The 22394-nt window shown below is 38.0% G+C and overlaps 1 protein-coding gene across 5 annotated transcripts; it reads right to left on the reverse strand.

The window, feature by feature from the left end:
* Positions 1 to 415: 415 nt before the first annotated feature.
* Positions 416 to 22394, reverse strand: LOC120717725 (NLR family CARD domain-containing protein 3-like). 5 transcript variants are annotated; one of them, XM_040005942.1, is made up of 12 exons: positions 22168 to 22389; positions 21690 to 22056; positions 21466 to 21488; positions 21137 to 21373; positions 17672 to 19541; positions 15221 to 15397; positions 14399 to 14566; positions 14102 to 14275; positions 13209 to 13370; positions 12494 to 12667; positions 12356 to 12405; positions 416 to 1484 (listed from the first exon to the last, which is right to left on the reverse strand). In XM_040005942.1, the coding sequence occupies exons 2-12, from the start codon at positions 21950 to 21952 to the stop codon at positions 1471 to 1473; spliced, it is 3312 nt and encodes a 1103-aa protein (XP_039861876.1). In that variant the 5' UTR covers positions 21953 to 22056; positions 22168 to 22389; the 3' UTR covers positions 416 to 1470. The 5 variants fall into 5 exon arrangements, with proteins under 5 accessions (XP_039861876.1, XP_039861873.1, XP_039861872.1 ...); XM_040005939.1 differs by lacking the exon at positions 416 to 1484 and adding an exon at positions 10930 to 11751 and having other exon boundaries at positions 21137 to 21370; positions 22168 to 22393; XM_040005938.1 differs by lacking the exon at positions 416 to 1484 and adding an exon at positions 10930 to 11751 and having other exon boundaries at positions 22168 to 22391.

Below are 22394 nucleotides of genomic sequence, written 5' to 3' on the forward strand. Positions count from 1 at the left end.
CTACTAAAGGTAAATTACACATGAACAACATTAAGCTACTCACGCAGAGAAGAACGGCTGCTGCTGCCATCAAATACGGTGAATTTCTCGGCTTTTAAAAAAAACGCTATGCGTCGCCAGGTGTTTCATCAGATTCGAGGTGTTAGCTCCTTTGCACAGTATCACCTTAAAGCACTTGTTGCAGGCTGCTGAGTTTGCATCTTTTGCTGTGAAATACAGCCAGACTTTTGACCGCTTTGCCTTGGGCATTTTTAATCTGTTGCTCTGCTCTAAAAGAACGTACGTACCTGGACCCGCCTACTATCCTCGGAAACGTAAAATGATTGGCTAGAATCTAAAGTGTATCACAGCTCAGGAAAAAAAAGCACCGGAATAAAGCACCGAAATGTGCGCTGCTTTTCGGTCTGGTTACTACCGTTTATGTCAGAACCGGTGCCATCATGACACCGGATACCGGTACCCATCCCTAGTCATGGGGTGTACTTAGTTTTTCACACAATGCTTCTGTTGTAGATGTAGATGTTCTATTTATTTAATTTTTTAACTCGTTATGAACCAGATAATTTTGTTATGTTCTCATTCCTAAACCATCAGCACACAAAAACATACCTCTCTTTCTTGTGCAGTAGATTGGTATGACCCCCAACGCTGCATGACCATGTAGAGCAGGTAACAAATGTGTGTGAGTTACCTATCCTCATTCCTAATTATGAATATTGTTTTTATTACAGCCTAATGCTGTAGCAGTGAATTAACTACAGCAATGAAAATCACATTTGTACTGCCAACAACCCATACGGCTCACTGGGTGGCTTTGAAAACGTGTAAAAAATTCAGAGTCCCGATGCATGCTCAGGAAAATGACAATTACCTATTTTACACACGCACCAGCGTACATTAACACATGTGCAAAATTAACATTAATCACCTTCCTACACTCTGATTGCTTTTTGCAGATCAGATAACAGATGATGATTTTTCATTTGTTCCAGGGTTTGAATGGTGGGCATCAACAATAACAGGGCAAAAAGAAATTAGAATTAAAATTAATTAGACATGACTTCTTCACTAAACTGAATGATGCAGAAGGTTGGCACAAGAAAAAAAAATCTATTGACAGAATAATAACCCTAAATTCAAATTAGTACGTAAATTTGCCCAGGTGGTGTGTGTATGTGTGCATTTTCACCATTTAACTGTTTGACAATTGACAAGAAAGAATGGAGAGAGTTTGGGGAGTAGTACCACGAAAATGGCCTGGAGTGGACTAGAAACCAGACTCCTGCATGACTCCTTGATATGGGTTGCATGCTTAACAAAGTCAGTTACAATATCACCCACTTGCGTGTATAACTGAGAGATTCTATAGACAGGTTGTGTTGACAATGTTGTGTTTTAAATGGTCCTTCAAATTAATTAGTTTCCACATCTCCTAAGATGTGTGCATAAGACGGCTGGTGATCAAATCAGCTAGCCCCTCCGGCCTAAAAGAGACAGAGAGATAACAGTGAGATAGGAACTGTAAAACAACATCCATAAAAGATTGATGTGCTCCTAATTTAGCTGCCAGCAGCTCCTCTGGCTGCTCTAAACCAATTTCTGACTGCACATACAAAAGGCAGATGCACAAAAAGTCACGTTCATAGACCATTTTTAAGCTCTTAATAACAAAGAGAATTAGTCTGTGGAAATATAAAAGGGATTAACGGGTAAAGGGTGCAATAACGTTGTGGATTTTTAGGTGTTTGTTTTGTTCTTTTTTCAGCTGATTGTGAGTGCTAGCCTACAGGAAGCTAGCTAGTTGTCACATGCTAACCATCTATAAGCAGCAAAATATAATAGACTATTCAAGACACATTTAAAGTATTGTGTTTTAATACAGCTTAAGACTATAAAACACATACCTTCACATAGTCTTTCCACTAAGCTAACTGCTAGCTGTGGTTTAATATTGTATCTCGTGGACTGGTAGCTAGCCAAAAACTAATGATTTAAGTAGGCTGTCTAAAACATGAGCTTCATGTGCTGGATTATTGTGCAGACCTAAAAAGTTTATTGCAAGTATTATACTAGATACCGTGGCATGCTAAAAGAGAAACCACATGAGAATCAGCTCCTTATCCTATTTATCATTGTGGGGGGTTTGGCTCTTACAGGCTACAGCACACTTTGACATGCAGCCTGTTTGAGCTACAAAAAAACAAAAAAAAAACTATACAATTTGGTGGCATACACAGAGTGCCTTAATGATTTTGGCCCTCCACTAACTTTTTAACCTTCTAAAACAGTAATAGCACCCTGACCTTTAAAACATATGGGTAAGTCAAGATGAGAATATGAATAAATAATATGCATACATAATCTCAAACAGAAGGTGACTCAAGCGTGAAGGATTTGGTCTTGTCTTTTCTAAAAGGGTGTTTAATTCCATTTACTGCTTCAGTTTGTGTGTGTGTGTGTGTGTGTGCGTGTGTGTGTGTGTGTGTGTGTGCGTGTGCGTGTGTCCATGTGCTATTGTGTGTTCTTAAAGTATTGATAGAAGAAAAAATGATTGCACACAGAAAGATTTCTCAGGAAATAACCCTGAAACCTTCACAGATGGAATTTTTTATAGGATATGTTTCCTTGTAATCAGCACACAAATATGCAGCAAATATGCCTTCAAGTGCTTTAATTTTTACACAGACACACACATATGCTGGTCTACACACATACATCTGGCATGCCATATCCTGTTATGCATCACCCTCTAGTGTCATATTATTAGACTGCAGTGGAAGAAAATCAGAGTGCAGTAAGGCTATCCAACAAGGCCCTATACTACAAAACAAGTTTAATATGCCCACGGTACCGTTCCATTATATTTATTAACATATCATTTTATTTTTTTCCATTTTATTTTTTTCCAATTCCAATGATTGTTGTTTGTAGCCAAAAAAAAGTTAAATACCTGCTGATCTCTAATCTAGAACAAATCCTACCCTGGAGCAGGTTAATTTCAAGTTACTTGGATAAGCTACAATCCTGCTTCATAGTTAAGGCCATATTCTCTCAATCAATGTGTTTGTATTTGTTCATAATGCAAGATTACAGATATGTCATCGGTTTAATATATCTGTGTTGATACATTTCATTTCTCTGGAAAAAGTATGAAAGTTGCAAAACTGTGAAAAACCTGTGAATATTTGCAACAGTATACAACAACTTTATTTATTCGGGTATACAACAACAGTATTAGGATACTGAATGCTTCGTTTGTGGTAAGTACATTATCTGTAAGTAACTGAAAACACAGCAGATGATTTACTATTTTATTTTTTTAAATGTTGTCTGTAAAAAAACTGTTGATACCACACAGTAACCAGGGATTTTCAAGATTATATATTTGTTTGATAATGCAGAAATAAGGGGAAGGGGTGGGCTGGGAGGGGATTTATGTGCGTTTGCATAAACAGATTCTCTTAGCTTAGCTTACTTAGCTTAGCTTAGTTTAGCTTAGTGCAACCACCTGCAACAGAGACAAACGGTTGGTTGTGTATATGTGTACAGATTGTGTTTCCATCTCCAAAACTTAAAAAGCATTCACTTCTCCTAACACCTCTGAAGATCCCTTTTACATATACATCCCTTTTACATTACATATACGTATACATAATACATAATATTTTCTTGATTAGAGTTGATAAAAGTAAAAAAGGTTTGCAGTTTTACAGGTGTTTAGTGCATGTACCGCAAAATGTCTTGCACCAGAGCAGATACCTTCTGCCTGCAAACATGAACCAACAAGGGAGATATTCTGTTAATTTTGCACAAAGCCACATTAATGTTTTTTAAATTGGTCATAACTGTATACTTACCAAACGAACAAGCATGCATGAAAGCATAAGTGTATTTATTTCTCAATATCTTCTGACTAATCTTTAATGTTACTGTGCATACATTCACAATAGGTGCCTAAGTATAAGATGAAGTATGCCTCACTGTGTTGTGATACTGTGGTTGTCCATCCGAATAACTTGGAAAACTTTTGTAAACCTGAGAGTTCATACCAGTATATGTGTGTGTGTGTGTGTATCTGCTGGTGCTGAGGTGTGTGTGTCAGTGAAACTCAGAGGGAGCTACGCTAACAAGGCTGCTGCTCTGCTGACAACTGAAAGGAACCATGGGAGAAACAAAGTGACAAAACAAACAGCAGACGGGACAATCCCCATGTGTGTCACACAGCTGACAGAAGGCTGCACATACTGCTTTAATGTTGTCAAATCAAGTTTTAAAGAGACAGATCACACCCTCAAACTGCACATCCCACCCGGGCTAACCCAACAACATTTGAACTCAGCAGAAAGAAATCCCCTCTTATATATTTGGATTCCACTAAAGATAAGGGAGACTAGCAAAGCACAGAAGATGTGGAAACCTGAGCAATATACACATATTTATACAAATGTCCACTATATCAGGTACACCTTCATAACTAACGTTATTCAGAAGGGCTTTCATCACAGTCCTGGAAACGTTCTTTAGAGATTTTGGTTGATACTGACAAAATAGCATCACACACTTGGTGCAGACTTGCTGGATGCACATCCATGATATGGATCTTCACTCTTCACCATGTTCCCAAAGGTACTTTATTAAATTGAGATCTGATGGATTGTGGAGCCCATTCGAACCAATGAAGTCATTGTCATGTTTAAGAAACCAGTTTGAGATGATCTGAGCCTCATCAGAACATAGGTGTTTTGATAAGGGTATAGAGATGGACAGCAACTCTTCTAGGGTAGGCTGTTGCATTTAAAACAGCCATCAGGTTGTACTTGCCATTACACCACCATCACCACTAGAAGGAGCCATGTATACAAGTCTGGATGGATCCATGCTTTTGTGTTGTTTACACAAAATTCTAACCTAAATTTAAATGTTGTTGTAGGAATTGACTCATCATGCGAGGGAAATTTTTTTCTACTTTTATCATCACATTTTGGTGAGTCCATGTGGATAGCAGCCTCAATTTCCGGTTCTTAGCTGGCAGGAGAGGCCCCTGATACAGGCAATCTACTTCAAGCTTTGAAGTTATTGATATGAGGGAAATATTTTATTGCTATTGTTCATGGTCATCGTCATTACCATTGCATTAATAATATAATCTACAGCACTGATATTGTATTCAGATGTTTAAACATATTGGCACCCAATTAGCCTTTATTACAGGTGCAGTTATAACCACTTTAAACTGTTGAGTTAAATCTATAATCTTAAATGCTTTTGAATGCTTTTCATAATCTTAAATGTTTATATGCAGATTATATTGCATTATAAAAGAAAGGCCTAACTCTGAGTACACTCTGTGCCAAAATAGACAGGCTTTTGCAGAGCGCGCTTGTGAAAGTGAAACTAAAGCAGAGTCTAAGTGTAAGTTACTTTGAGGAGCTGTTGGGAGGATGCTATTTGAATAACCAGGTTATTCATTATTGTCTTTTATTCATTTATATCTTTTGATTAAGCTTTTAGTAGAGGTTCTTGATTAAAACATTTATTCAACATATTACAGATATAGTTTCAGTTAGGTGATTATGCACATGAGAATTGGCCTCTCTTCTCATAAGACAAAGTTCGTGTGAGGTCGAGACACACACACACACACACACGTACACATACACACATACAGAGTAAGTGAACTTAGGTCTAGGTGAGAGTTCAGACATACAGGGAGTGCAGAATTATTAGGCAAGTTGTATTTTTGAGGAATAATTTTATTATTGAACAACAACCATGTTCTCAATGAACCCAAAAAACTCATTAATATCAAAGCTGAATGTTTTTGGAAGTAGTTTTTAGTTTGTTTTTAGTTTTAGCTATTTTAGGGGGATATCTGTGTGTGCAGGTGACTATTACTGTGCATAATTATTAGGCAACTTAACAAAAAACAAATATATACCCATTTCAATTGTTTATTTTTACCAGTGAAACCAATATAACATCTCCACATTCACAAATATACATTTCTGACATTCAAAAACAAAACAAAAACAAATCAGCGACCAATATAGCCACCTTTCTTTGCAAGGACACTCAAAAGCCTGCCATCCATGGATTCTGTCAGTGTTTTGATCTGTTCACCATCAACATTGCGTGCAGCAGCAACCACAGCCTCCCAGACACTGTTCAGAGAGGTGTACTGTTTTCCCTCCTTGTAAATCTCACATTTGATGATGGACCACAGGTTCTCAATGGGGTTCAGATCAGGTGAACAAGGTGGCCATGTCATTAGTTTTTCTTCTTTTATACCCTTTCTTGCCAGCCACGCTGTGGAGTACTTGGACGCGTGTGATGGAGCATTGTCCTGCATGAAAATCATGTTTTTCTTGAAGGATGCAGACTTCTTCCTGTACCACTGTTTGAAGAAGGTGTCTTCCAGAAACTGGCAGTAGGACTGGGAGTTGAGCTTGACTCCATCCTCAACCCGAAAAGGCCCCACAAGCTCATCTTTGATGATACCAGCCCAAACCAGTATTCCACCTCCACCTTGCTGGCGTCTGAGTCGGACTGGAGCTCTCTGCCCTTTACCAATCCAGCCACGGGCCCATCCATCTGGCTCATCAAGACTCACTCTCATTTCATCAGTCCATAAAACCTTAGAAAAACCAGTCTCGAGATATTTCTTGGCCCAGTCTTGACGTTTCAGCTTGTGTGTCTTGTTCACTGGTGGTCGTCTTTCAGCCTTTCTTACTTTTGGCCATGTCTCTGAGTATTGCACACCTTGTGCTTTTGGGCACTCCAGTGATGTTGCAGCTCTGAAATATGGCCAAACTGGTGGCAAGTGGCATCTTGGCAGCTGCACGCTTGACTTTTCTCAGTTCATGGGCAGTTATTTTGCACCTTGGTTTTTCCACACGCTTCTTGCGACCCTGTTGACTATTTTGAATGAAACGCTTGATTGTTCGATGATCACGCTTCAGAAGCTTTGCAATTTTGAGACTGCTGCATCCCTCTGCAAGATATCTCACTATTTTTGACTTTTCTGAGCCTATCAAGTCCTTCTTTTGACCCATTTTGCCAAAGGAAAGGACATTGCCTAATAATTATGCACACCTGATATAGGGTGTTGATGTCATTAGACCACACCCCTTCTCATTACAGAGATGCACATCCCCTAATATGCTTAATTGGTAGTAGGCTTTCAAGCCTATACAGCTTGGAGTAAGACAACATGCATGAAGAGGATGATGTGGACAAAATACTCATTTGCCTAATAATTCTGCACTCCCTGTATTTTGCTTGTGACTGCAAAATTGTGCCTGCAAAAGAACAGTTTGTTGCAGAATGTGGGCCTGATGTTTCAGAAGATAAGCGCGGGCAGGACGAGCGACAGGAAGACACCTGGGATGGAGACGAGGCGATGTTCTTTTCTAATTGTGTTAAATGTCACTGTGGTTTTGAAACGTATGCATGTGATGTTGCATGAGGGGGCGTCAAGAAAATATACCCTGATGTTATAAAACCATTCCTGTGTAGTTTTGGGGTGGAGATCTACAGCTGATGTTGTGCAGTGTACATCTCCCCACGCGTGTTCATTAAAATCATCGTTTGACTTAACCAGGCCGGACCAGTGTTGTTATTTTGGAATTCCTACTGTATCCCTCCTCAATATTTGAACCCTAACAAAGTGTTGTGTGTTCAGAGATGCTCGTCTGCCTTCGTTTACCTTTGCCTTTCTATCATTTGGAAGCAGTCTGGTCATTTTCATCTGACCTTTTGTATCAACAAGGCAATTTCACGCAGAGAACTGCTGCTCACTGGATGTTTCCCTTTTGTGGACCATTCTCTGTAAACCCTGGAAAATTTCAGCAGTTTCTGAACCAGTCAGATCGAAAACCATGCCAAATTCAAGATCACTTAAATAACTTTTCTGATGCTTGGTTTGGACTTAAGCAGGTTGTCTTGATGATGACTGGCTGATTATATACTGGTAATTGCGACGAACAGGCCTAAAAAGGTTGCTGGTGAGTGTATACAATGCACAGCTATACTCTAGTAGGTATTATTGCTTTCTTAAAAATAATCTGTACATATTATCCAAACTGGCTGGAGATTTAAAGATTTTAAACTCATTAAAATCTTCTCATCTCACAGAAAAGTCATATGAAGTCTTTTTATTGTTAAAATTGTGGAAAAATATTGCTGTTGTATCCTTTCACATTATTTTTTCGTCATCTCCTGTATGCACTGTGTCATAGGTTTTATTTGATTGACTAGTTGTCTTGTTTTTCATTTTTAATTCTTCATTTTTACCTGTATCTGGCAATGATAAAAAATGATATGACAGCTACATCATTATATGTGAGTTTGAAGTTTTCTGCAGTGGGATGTGAATCCTGTACGAGGCAGAAAATTGCACTCTGGTTATCTCAACGCAGCAGCAGCAGCTGAGATGATATCTTTGAGTAAATCAGTATGCACACATAAAACAAACAATAATGAAGCAGAGGACTCCTTTCAACAAACTGACACCCTGCAATTATCCTTCTGTTTGAATTAACATTTTAAATGAATATCAAAGGTGGAAACAAAAATATCGTATTTTAGTAAATGTTTTCTGTTTGTTTTTTCTGAGCTATCAAAATGACCAGAAAGTTCATTCAAGCAGGTAATGAGAAAAATATCAAACACTGCAGGTATCTCAGTTAGAAAAGTACACAGGAAGGAGCGGATTATGATGAATAATTCGAACCTGTCTGTACATGCTGCATGGTGGTAGGTAGACTCCTTTCCAGAAAACCAGGTGTCAACATGTGGGAAGAATTTACTGAGAACTTGTCATATAAAACAATGTGTCTAACCTGTGTGTTAGTTCAGCAGCAAAGACATGACTTTTTACCACTTGGCCAAATTAACCTGAAAATTAACCTGCCCTTCTGCATTTTCAGCTGCTTAGCTGTTTGGTAATAACAAGCAAAGAAAGACTACCATATAGACACAGTTGGCACATGACCAGTGCACTGAAGCCAAAGGGAGCAATGGCCTTAAGATCTATTTTTAAATTGTCTGTATTTCTCAAATTTTGGTGTAAAATTATTCCAAGATTGTAGCATGATTGTAAAAAATGTAAATATTTTGGTAGTGAGGCCAATAAAATTACGTCATGATAATGTAAAATGTTAGTCTAGTTGTCAATGTAACAAAGGCACAGATAGTCTATAGGAGAATGGTGCAGCTATGCCAGGGCTAGCCCAAAATCAGAGGAGGACGCCAGCATTCAAAGTATTTGATACTTCTTGTTAGCATCTGCCAATCAGGATGCGCCTTTTAATTGTTCAGGATGCCATAAATGAACTTGAAGAGCCCGTCACTTTTACCAGTGAAAGAGATGTTCTTTGAAGGCTGAGATTTTAAATTGATCAGTTACTTTTCTGCAATGGAAAAATTCAGTACTCTGAACTTTTTTTTATTGAGGGTGTATTTAAATTAAAGTTGATTGATTTGCAAGTATAACCAAGTACAATGTTTTTGTGTGTGTGTGTCTGGCAATAGAACCTTAATCTTGTAAATAGATTTGTAAAGTAGCAATTGTGTATTTTTTTTACCTTGTATATATTGTTCACTGCAGCAGCCTAGTAGGCGTGAGAAGCCATTTTTGATGATTAAGTATTCTCCTGTTTTTTGTTAGAAAGTTAGGTTAGTGAATTGTCTTTTGGTTGGTTTTCATTTGTGTATGAAAGCATTTGGCTTCCTGGCTGAACTGATTTTTGGTAAACAGCCCAGTCCAGCCCACCAATCAGGAGATTCATCTGGTTATTGCCAGATCAATAATCACACATCTATCACAACTTCCACTTTCCCAAACCATCAAGCTCAGGTCGAGTCCAATCATCTTTCAACCTGCCACTTTCAAGCCAATCAGCCTCCACTTCACATACTTTAAATCTCACGGTTCCTCTGACTACTTCCCACAACCCACCTCCTCTCCATCTCTGCTTCAACCCACCTTACTCAGAGCTCTATCCAAGTCTCTATCTTCATCACCATCACAAGCATCTCGACTCCGGGCGGGGTCCTGCCCTATAAACGATCTGGATCTATTTAGCCATCAGAGTCCAATCACCAGACGGCTTGTTTCAATTCTGTTTATCAATAAATTATGTTCAATTTATCCTAAAGATCTCCTCTTATTAAAATTTCACTCAGTGACATGGTCTTGGATTTAATGTGAGCAGTCACCCCTTTGTGCCTCTTGTCTGAAATTCCTTTTTAGTTTGTGAACAGACAGACATTTGGAGAATGTACGACTATGATAAAGTCTAAAAGGTTGAGCTCAGGTACAAAGCAGAGTCAATTGTGTCACTTCCTGGGACTGGGACAGGTTTAGAAACACAGTCACGCAACCTCGAATCGCACTACAAATTCTTTATATCACCTTTTATTTAGACACATAGCTGTCACTATTCTGTACTTTAGTTTAGGCAGGAAGTTATTTGCATTCAGATTTTCCATTGTACTTTAGTAACCAAAGAGAAACACAGTGATTGAATGATTTAGTTTAGAATTTGAATTGGCAACACTGATAGAACCAGCATTTTGCTTCTATTAGTCTTAAGTCAGTTTGTGATTCTTGGTAAATGTTTGTGATTCTTATATCTTGTGTTTGAGCAATAAATATTCTTCCTAAAACCAACAACATCTGATATGTCTTTTCCCTTCACCCTAGTCAGTCAAAGTAGATAAGTAAAGAGGAGTGTCACAAGGAATGCAGTCCAACCAATAAAATAATTTCCAGGGAAATCGAATCATGAAGTGTGCAAAGAATAACAATACTTTTTTTTTTTGGCAGTTCTGCATCGCTATCATTCCCAATTCTGGGGTGATCCAGCCATAGTGTATGAGGTGCAAGAAAATAAAATGAACAAACGCGATTTTTTTTTTTTTTTTTTAAATTAAGTACAGCACCTTTCCAGACATTGCTTGTGGTGTCAAAAAAGGGAGAGCTAAATACAAAAAAAGTACAGTTAACTAATGCTGACACTGACAATGCAAAGAGTCTTTCTCCATCAGTTTTGCGTGTATATATTGCTACTCTTGGTATGTCTGGATAAGACCCTGACAAACATTAAAAAAATAATCAAAGCCACGATCACATAGCCAACCAGCTTACTTGTTCCATGTGTGACAGGGCTGTAGTATACTGTAATGCAATGTATGGTAAACTGTATAGGGTCCCTTTCCTTTCATCCAAAATGTCTACCTACTTAATTTTACAGAGGTAAACTGATCCATTATCCAGACTGAAACCAGCATGGAGTGGTTCAGTGAAGGTTGTGTTCACAGTGTACAGGTGGGTAACTGTATCAGGAGAGACTTTAAAGAAGGACAAAATCCCTGCCGGCCAGTCCAGGTAAACTCCTATGATAGGACTATAAAGTGCTGCAAAGTTTATACAGGAATTGTTATGATAAAAACAACCATCATTCATCCAGCACCAAGACTTTTCATTCTTTCCCAATGAATAGTCAGAGGCAAAGTCTCCCTCCCGGTCAATGCTTTTATATGCCACTCCAACGTTAGCATGAGAACACTTAGCCTCCCAGTAATGGCGACCTGTCAGACCTTCTTCACAGAGAACCTGGAGGGTATTAAATCTGTCTGGATGATCAGGATATGGTTGCTTTTCTGGGGCATATTCTGCCATTCTGTTCTCCTTGGTTAAAATAATATTCACACCTGCTGTGTTTGGGTCAAGTGTTAGGTCACAGGCAACTGGAATCAGAGCATGCAAAAACAATTAATTACTTGTAATAGTAATATTATGTAAGTATGGTTCTTCATCTCTGGTTATTGTATCATCAAACTTTAAAAAAAAGCTAGGTTACTTAGTATTTATACATTTCCCCAAGTCCCTGTTCATACAATTGACATGCTGTGTAAACTGTTTACGTGAACATTCATTTTGCATAGTTCTTTCCTGGTTGTTATTCTTGTTGTTTTACATTAAATGTTTTAACTTTGATGCATGAGGAATGTGGATTGTATCTGATTGCCCTTATACCAGTTGAGTTAACAGATCTGGAATAAATGAAAGCCACTTTTATACAGAACGTTGTCCCTTGGCCACAGAAAAAGCTCTAATTTGGATATGACTTTAAACTATAGACTATCATTGATTAAGCACAAGGCCGCATTGGACTTTACACTTTCGTGATGTAGAAAATATTATTTATAGTAAATCACTATTGTTCATTTTTGTATGTTCATCCTGATTTGGAAAATGTTTAGGGACTTGTAAACACTTGCAAATATAACTGCATGGATGCAAATCACATGTAGCATGTAACATTTCAGGAACAAGAAAAGGTTTTCTTACACTGTCTCAGCAGCTTCAGGTCAACCCAGCATTCTGCGTTTTGGTCCACACTGATGGGAATAATGATAAAAATCAACTTGCAAACATTATTATAATATTATCAAGTATAAAACTGTGTTTGTTATTGGTTTTCCATACTTGAGTTTTTCCAGACTGCAGCATGAATCCCTCTGTTTTTCCTTCAGCATCTGGACTATGTCATCAGTGAGGTTATTAAAGCTGAGGTCCAGATCTTTGAGACTGCAGGGTTTCAAGTTTAGAGCTGAGACCAAAGAGGAGCCTCCATCGTCTGTCACTTTACAAAATGATAGCCTACAGAAAGCAAACAATGAGTGGTAGATGCTCTCATCAGTGCCAAGTTTGACTTTCTGTCATAACACAAGTGCCATTTCATAGCTTTTTCTTAGTGTCCCTTTGGACAGCACTATGTGCCTCTCACTTTTTTTGAGTGATATCAAATGATTAGATTGCAAAAATTATTGCAAAAAAGTGTTATGCTTAAGTTCAATAAGGAAGACCTGCAGTCACACATCTGTCTGCTTCCCATGCGTTTGGTGGCTAATCTAAGCTTACGTCCCTTTCACTTTCCCACGCTGTCAAGCTCATTGCAACATTACAGACTAGTCCGATCATGTTTCTGCGCACCTTCTTGAGGCCAATCAGCCTCAAATCCACGTACTTAACTGAGCAAATTTCACTGAACGTTAAATTAGCTGAATTCTGTATATCAGTAAATCATGTTCAGTTCCTTCTAATTATCTCTCATTTTTGAAATGCAACTCAACTGTACCGTATATTCAGTTTCTCTTTTTAAAAAGCATGACCTTTTGTCTGAGTTATTTTCTGTACTAACCTGAGTGTTTTTAAACCTGTCAGTGCATTGCACAGTGCCAGCACCCCCGAGTCTTGTAGGTCATTGTAGCTCAGGTCCAACTCTTTCAGGTGGGGAGGTCTGGAGCTGAGTGCTGGGGCCAGCATCTCACAGCCTTTCTCTGTGACTTTGTTGTGAGTGAGACTGGATGAAAAATGTTGCGATACAATAATTACCAAAATATTTGAAATAAATGAAAGAAAACATTACTGTGACAATAATTCTCATTTTTCCTCATATACAGTTCTTAACACATTTATTAGACTGTGTGAGAGGTTTATGCCACAGCTGCACTGGTAACTATATCTTTATTAAAAATTATAATCATATCTTTTTTAATGCTTGTGTAATGGTGTAATCCACCAGTATGCAAAAGCACTTTAATCAAAATGACATTTTAATGCTAATATACAATCATTGCTATTATCCATGAATTTAAAAACTACTTTTTTTTTTTTCTAATTATTGTGCCATGTTATAATTATTACTTGCATTTCTGAACAGAAAAATTGTTTTAGTTATATGTCGATATTATTTATTGTTTTATGACAGGTAGTCTAATAAATTTGCCAAGTGCTGTTCAATTCAACAGCACAAGATTAGAATGACAATCTTTGTTTTTCATTCTAATCTTGTGTTGTTGAATGATAAATAAATTATATTTATGATATTTATAATAAATAAACAGATTTTTCCTAAATAGTAACACTAGAAAAAACAAGTTAAATTTCCTCACTGAGAATCTGTTCACCAGCATCACAACCATGATACTCCATGTCAAAAGTACTTAGAGTTAAAATATTTCAAACTGAGCTTTCTTCCTGTTGACTAAACTTTAATAATACCAATAATTACTTTTTAGTAAAGAATTTTACCTTAATGTCTCCAGTTTACATTTCGTGCTCATCAGCTCAGCTGACAGTTTCTTCATTTCTGAGTCTTTAAAATTGACGTAGTTCAGTTGCAGCTCTCTCAGATAACAGGTGCTGGATTTAAACGCTGCCACTAACTCTTCACAGATTTTTTCAGGCTTTGGATTTCGGTTCAGTCTTTTGTTGCAGAGAATAAAATTGGATTGTTGTTTTTATCTGGCTGAAATTTTTCAGAGCAACTGAATTTCTGACATATGAGAAAGCCAAAAAATTAGATGAAGAATAACATATAAAACGAACCTGAGCTTCTCCAGTTTCTGGGATCTTAATCCAACTGACAGCACAGAACATAGTGAGTCCCTCAGGATGTTGCCACTCAACTCCAGTTCTCTTAGATTTGAGATTACTGATTGGATGGCTGATGCCAAATCTTCAGCCTGTTGTTCTGTGAGTTCTTCACCAGAAAGACTGCAAGGGTAAAGGACAATAGGTGAAAAGATCCACATGATAACATTCACCACTATGTCAGCTATACCTGTTCACAAATCTAGTCAACCAGTCACACAGCAGCAACCCAGTGCAATTAGGCATGTAGAAACAAGATGTCCCACTGAACTTCAAACCGAGAGTCACAATGGAAAAGAAAGGTGATTTAAGTGACTGGGAATGTGTCATGTTTGTTTGACAAGCTGGCCTGAGAAACTGGTCTGAGAAACTACTGAGACACTCAGATTCTCTGTTAGTACTAACTACTGATTAGTTAGTACTAATAGAGAATCATTTAAACACCACAGTCTACCTGACCATGTCAATTCCTTTGTAACCATAGTATACACATGTGTATGGTTACAGGGGGATTGTCTGGAAACAACAGTTTCAAGCAGGAAACCATACAAAGCTCTCTGAAGAATGTTCCCAGAACCTTGTTGAATCTATGTCATGAAGAAGTTAAGAAGATATCTGAAGTTAAAAGGTACAGCCCACTACTAGCCAGGTACACCTAACAAAGTTTCCAGTGAATATATAAGCACACTGTTCAAAAAGCACAAAATCATAATAAGAAATGACAGATGGTACAAAAAAAGAAAGAAAAAAAAACCTCAAAATGATAATTTTACCAACCTTAGAGCCTCTAGTTTACACTGAGAATACTTTAGTCCGTCAGCCAAGATTTTTGCACCTTTATAGTCCCTGCTTGTGTTATTGACTAGGTGCAGCTCAGTTAACACAGAGTGTGGTATGCAAAGAGCTGAAGAGATCGTTTTATATTCCGAAACACTAAGATCCAAGCCTGAGATTCTGCAAAAAAAATTTGATTAAATTAAATTTATTTTTCTTAAAAAGATCATTCTGCAATGTAGAGTTTTAAAGGCATGTAGATCATTTGCTAGCATATATATATATATATATATATATATATATATATATATATATATATATATTAGGGGTGCAACGATATTCGTATCGATATTGAACCGTTCGATACAGTGCTTTCGGTTCGGTACGCATATGTATCGAACAATACAACATTTGTAATTTATTTTATCAATTTTCCTTCTGACGATGCTGTCTGTGTTGAGCGCTCAGTGAATCTGTGTTCGACTACTCCGCCTAGGCTGCACTGTCGAGCGCAGATCCACTGAGCGCTCAACACAGACAGCATAGTCAGAAGGAAGAGCGCAGGGCAAGCTAGCGAGACAGAAGCTAAGCTCTACTTGCAACATTCAGATCTGGCGTTTGGAATTATTTTGGTTTTCATGTGACGTATGACCCTGAAGGTAAGCGAGTCATGGACTAAAGTAAAACAGTATGTTGGATGTGCCATGCAATGCTCAATTACATTGGTGTGAACTAGTGTGTTAGCGCAGTTAGCTCGTTAACGTGTTTGCCGTCTAGCCCCATGCACGGAGCGATCGGCGGTAGCTCATTAACGGAGATTTGCCGTGTTGTGGCGTTAAGGTCATTTCAACGAGATTAACCTGAAAGCACTAGTGGGAACACAACGAATATGACTGCACATTTACGCCGACATCATCCTAGTGCAAAGACAAAAACAACAAGCATGCTACTAACTTTAGCCGAGTCATTTAGACAGCTGTTAGCACATGATTCTCCTTATGCTGCTGAGAATGTAGCCCAGAAGAAGCGGATAGTATAGCTTTTATTTTGGAAAGAGCCATTTCTCTGTAATAAACTCTCTTTTCCAAAGATGAGTGATTCCTCAATCAGATACAGGGCTTGCAATATCGCTAGCCCGACGTCCCGGAGCTAGCGATTTTTTTCAGTCGGGCTACCAAAATCTATCTCTTCCCTGCCCGTCGGGCTATTGTAGGAAAAATATATGTCAATGCTTTTGCATTCTTTCAGAAATGTAGCTGGGTAATTATGTCATTGGCATCGGTGAGCCACTGTCAATATGTGACATATTGAAGTCGCGTTTGAATTTGCGCTTGTTTTTTTGCTTTCACTTTGCAATCGTGCGAACTGTGTATAGAGAGTGACAGCACTGATCTGTGAGTGATGATAATTTGTGCACCAATTCCTCTGACATCGTCTTATTAATCGTTAGCTTACTATGCAAACATGACAAGTGAAATCTCCCGCAGCAAGCTTAAACATGTGAGAGGTTGATCGCGCAGAGAATCGCTGAGCTTATGTGAGTGAGCGTGTAAAAGCATTTCAGTTCTGCTGAGCCAAATAAGACAGGTCAGGGTGAAGAAGTGACAGCCAAAGAAAAGCTTACCACAAAACGGAGAAGTTATGACAAATCAGACTATAAGGCAAAAAGAAAGTGCAGCTTTATGGTTTCATGGACAAAAGAATTTCTGTGGCTGCAATATGATGAGCTAAATAACCAGGGCTGCACATAAGTGGTCCGCAGGTGCGCATTCGCTGTCAAAATAAAAAACACGCACAAGGGTTAGGGTTAAATTTAAAAACTGTACTTTTGAGTTAAAATATATATTTATAATTTTAATAAATGACAAATTAAAAATGCATGAACATTTTTTTGTATCGAAAAAATATCGAACCGTGACACCAAAGTATCGAACCGAACCGAACCGTGAATTTTGTGTATCGTTGCACCCCTAATATATATATATATATATATATATATATATATATATATATATATATATATATATTTGTTGTCTAATCTGAAGAATATTTACAGTAAAAATGATATAATTTTTTCCAACTCAGCACTAGAAACCTGTGCTCAGTTAAATGGTTTTGATTAATTTTATTTATTCTATACGGGACAGTAACATGGTATGTGCACAGTTATTCCCACTAATCACCCATAGCACTGAGCACCTAATTCTAAGGCCTCAATTCCGCTGTGTTTTCTTTCTGTTTCTTTTTAAACAGCTTTTTTTATTTCACAGTGCCAGACAAAGCAGCAAAGACTGCAAAGACTCCATTGATCATAACCGTAAACTATATTTCACACTGTAGTCTTGTTATGACTCTTCTGAACTGGCATACCAATATATCAAAGTACACTGACATATGTTAGACCTGCAGTTTCACTGGTGTTTGTCTGATAGATTTGCTTCACTATAGACTTACCTTGCCTTTTTGCAGTTCCTCACAGCTGGAAGAAGTCTAAAGATACCTTTTCCTGATGGTCTGTATTTCTTGAGATTGAATTCATCCAGAGGTGTGTTTGACATCAGAATCAAGTCAGCCAAAGCTGAACACTCAACAGGAGAGAGCGGTGATTCAGGAAAACAATTTGGTTTCAGATACTTTCGTACTGAATCATGTAGGGAATTGTCTTTCAACTCAGTCAGGCAGTGGACAAGGTTTAGACATCTTTCAGCTGAGCAGTCAAACAAATCTATTTCTAATAGACTTGACCGAATTTCCTCAATATTTGTTGAATGCTCTTCAGTCTGCTGAATCAGGCTTTGAAGTGGTTCTTCTGATGATTGTAGAGAAAAGCCAATAAGGAACCTGAGGAACATGTCCAGTTCTCCGGTCGTTCTAAGAGCCGAATTAGCTATTGTAATTTCAATCAGTTCATTCAAAGGTAGATCCACTGGATCACTTTCCAAGATAGTCTTGAGCTCTTCATCAGACCCTTTTAGCATGAAATCCTTGAGACTTTCAGAATCGATTTTTTTGTTTGCAAAACTGTGATATACAAAGAGAGCAGCAAAATACTCTTGAACTGTCAGATGCACAAAGCAGTAAAGTTTCTTTGTTAGGAACACACTCTCTTCTTTGAATATTGCTGTACACAACCCGCAGTAAACTCCAGCTTTCGTTATATCTATGTCATACTTCTTCAGATCTCCAGCAGTGAATATGATCCGGCCTTTTTCCAGTTGCTCAAAAGCCAACCTGCCTAATTTCAAAATGAACTCTTCATTTGACTTAAAAAGCTCTGCTGTATCAGGCTCTTCCTGGTCTTCCTGGCCGCCATATTTTTCATTAGCTATCGTCATCTGAATAAGAAGTAAGTGTGTGTACATCCCAGTAAGAGTTGTGGGTATTTTTTGGTTTCCATCTTTGGTGTTTCCCATTTTATGCATCAAATACTCAAAAACATGTACAGCAATCCAACAGAAGATAGGTATGTGACACATAATGTACAGGCTCCGTGACATTGTTATGTGTTCAATTATTTTTTCAGCGACTGCTTTGTCCTCAACTCTTTTTCCCAAGTACTCTATTTTTTGTGGATCATCAAATCCTCTGACCTCGGTCCACTGGTAAACATGCTCACGAGGAATGCGTTGAACTGCTCCTGGTCTTGAGGTAATCCAAACAAGTGCAGAGGGAAGAAGATGTTTCCTGATAAGGTTGGTCACCAGAGTGTCCACTGAGGACACCTTCGTAGCATCATTCAGTATTGTGGTCTTGTTGAATTTCAGCTGAAGTTGACTTTCATCGAGACCATCAAAGATGAACAAAACTTCACGATCAGCCAAAGCTTTCGCAACTGCTATGGTTTTAAGTTCTGGATGGAATGTTTTCACAAGGTTCTCAAAGCTAATCTGATCATCTTGGACCAAATTTAGCTCCCTGAATGGAAACATAAAGATGAAGTCCAAGTCCTGATTGGCTTTTCCATCTGCCCAGTCAAGGATGAATTTCTTCACAGAGACAGTTTTTCCAATGCCAGCGATTCCTTTTGTCATCACAGTCCTGATTGCTTTCACTTCTTTGTCGTCTTGCTCATGTCTAAAGATGTCATTACAGTTGATTCTAGTACCCTCAACAGTTTGATTCCTCGCTTTATCTTCAATCTCCCAGATCTCATGTTGTTCATTGACATGTTCACTCTCCCCTTTTATAATGTGAAGCTCTGTGTAAATTTTATCCAATGATTTTTCCTCAATAGAAGTCTTTTCAGTGCCTTCTCGCTGTCGCTGACACTTCTGCCTCAGATATTCTTTGTTCTTTTTGATGACCTCCTTGATGACATCTTCTGCTGTAGGTAAAGAGGAAAAAGAACAGTCTTATAACTATCATTATCCCTGGTCTAGTTCCAGCGTTAGATTTTTTTTAAATTTCTTGTTTCTTCCAACAAGTCTGTTTGTTGTCTGTGTGGACTCTATTACTCAACTATTTATATATGTATATATGTACAGTGTTGAGTTCTTTAAAGTAATGCAGCATGTTGTTTAATTACTAACCAGAGGACGTAGTTAGTTACACAACTGTATGCAAATGTACTGTTTACAAGGTCAGGGAAACCTGAAGACTGAAGAAGTTACGGGTGATGAAATGTTTCTCCCGCTGAAAACGCTACGTTCAGATGAACAGAATCAACTTTCAGCCCATAGACAATTCCAATTGATCGCCACTATTCCTCTAGACACTTCAAGCCTGACTGCTCATCACTGCCTTTGTTACCTGTTGAAGATCAGACTTTGGGTGCTGGGCTGGGGTTCGATTCAGTTTAAAAAACTCTGGGTTTTTGACTAGTTGGGTGTTAGCATGCTGTCCTTGTAAAGAACCAAAGTTGTGTTACCAATTATGCATTTTTTTAGTCCGAATTATAGTTTCAACTTTACCGTTGCACTTTTGTCCTTTTGGGCAATACAAATTAGTAATGTCCATATCGCCACTTCTCAAAAGCTGCATTGATATACTTCTTCACCATTTTCCTCCCCACGCATACAAACACAAATCAGCTGATTGTAGCGCAGGAAGGACGCAGGAAAATAAACATCTGACTTTTTTTCCTCTCTACTGTAACTGTTGTGTAATTACTGAATTTAGCATAGTAACACGTTAACTTACTCCATTACTGAAAAATCCAAAGTAATTACAGCAATGCATTACTTTATAACTCGTTACACCCAACAATGTGTATCCACGTGTTCAGCGTTTAGGCCATTACACACCGAACACGTGTTTTTGCATAAGATTCGCCATCTGAGAAACTGTGAAACTAATTAAGTCCGTCCTGTTGTTTCTAAACAAAAAACAAAGAAATTCTGGGTTCATCCATTTTTTCTGAAAAGGCAGTAGCAGGGGCAAATTCATGGTTTGATCGAGGACTTGAATTTTCATCACACCACTATCATACATATATTCGGTGTCACTGTTTGAGCTCTTGTTAACAGAGTTGGGACCACATCTTAGAAAGCAGAGAAATCATTTCAGAAAGCTGAGTGACCCGGAGCAGCTTGTAGCTGTGTGTTGGAGGTACTGGTGTGTGTTTTGTGCTACAACCACACCTATAGCCAAATGCAGTGATCTACTTGTTGAGATCAGTTTACTTGGATCTGAAAAAGTGAGCTTGGTTCCAAATATGCACTAAAGTATCTGAGTCTAAAACATTTTTTTAACACAGAAAGTATTTCCACAGATTTTATGTGCTTAGATTTTATGCAAAAATCTTACTAGCTAGCCTTTAGTTATGTATTATCCTTTAACGTGGCAAAGTATAGAAAGCCTTCTCAACAACTTTTGCAGAATTATCTGCATGTCATAACTATCTTATCTTTTATGCATTAAATGAAAAACAAAAGAGATAACAGGGCAGTTGAAAATGTTTCACCCAAACACCTTACATACTTTCACATGTCTCCGGCTGAATTTCTTGGAGGCTTCTGAAGAAAGCAGATTTGACTTCTTGAGTAGTCAGGGCGTTGTAGAGTTCCCTCATCTTGTCCTGGCTTGTTGTTGCAGCATCAATTTTGTTGTAGGTCTCTTTATGGATCATTTTTTGCTGTCTCATTTCATCTGCTATTGGCATCACTAAAGTGACGCTTTGAATGAGCTTAGACCTGTTGCTGTCCACCCAGTCAGCTTCTTTAAAAAAACACAAATTAATTGTAAGAGACTGCATTTTAATTGGTATTTTATGACCAGAGTTTGTCTTAAAATTATTAACTTTAACTCACCATTTTTGTTGCTGAAGCAAGGACTGACAAAGGACAGAAACAAAGTTACTGTAAGTGGTTAATGTGTAAACCATATTATGTTTTAAAAGAAAAAGGTAAGAGTTGCATCTTACATTTATGTTGTTACACTGATTGTATATTTGTTTGTTTTTTTAATAATAAAATCAGCGTGATAATAAAAGACTAAACAGTTTTTTTATGAATGAAAAATAATGAAATCTCACCTGAAGGTGTTACCTTCAGCAGTAGCACAGTCATGTGCACTGCTGTTCTCACTACAGTTGTTTTTTCCAGATGTTTCTTCTGCATGTCTGGATAAATGCTCTTCTGCTTCCTTCAATGCAGTCCTCAGCCCCTGCACAGACGGCCGTCTTAGGAGGGAGTAATTTGCTCCACTTTCCTCTGTGCTGCAAACAACCTTTTTCTTTTGGTCAGATTTTTTGTTTTGCCTTTGACCCCTCCTGTGTGTAGAGCATTGGCTGCCCATGTTTGTTCTTCTGTGTCAGCTCAATGACTCAAAGCGTTTAAGTGCGATCTAGGCTACCACGCTCTATCTCATTAGTGCTGTGGCTTTACAACTGCGTCCGGTGTCTGTAAAAGTAAAAGTAAGAAAAAAATGAAGCATTCAGAGAATTAATGATCATTGACATCTAAGATATTTGATTGGGTGAATGTGATATGCGGTTAATATATTTATCTTACCTTTGTGTTCGATGTCCTGTAGTACTGTAGCTGCAGTAAATTTGAGAGTCGGCTGGGTGAATTTCTCTCTGTTCACTTGATCACTTTCACTCTCTCTATTTCTCTATCTCTTGCGCTCTCTTTTTCTCTCTCTCCCTCTCTTGCTTTGTACATTGTGTAAAGAATCAGATACAATGTAACATCACCGGTTTGGTGAGTTATTTTTTTTTATGTTTAGATAGTAATAG

The sequence above is a fragment of the Simochromis diagramma genome, unplaced genomic scaffold (assembly GCF_900408965.1).
Source record: "Simochromis diagramma unplaced genomic scaffold, fSimDia1.1 OVJJ01000510.1, whole genome shotgun sequence".
NCBI classification, from domain to species: domain Eukaryota; kingdom Metazoa; phylum Chordata; class Actinopteri; order Cichliformes; family Cichlidae; genus Simochromis; species Simochromis diagramma.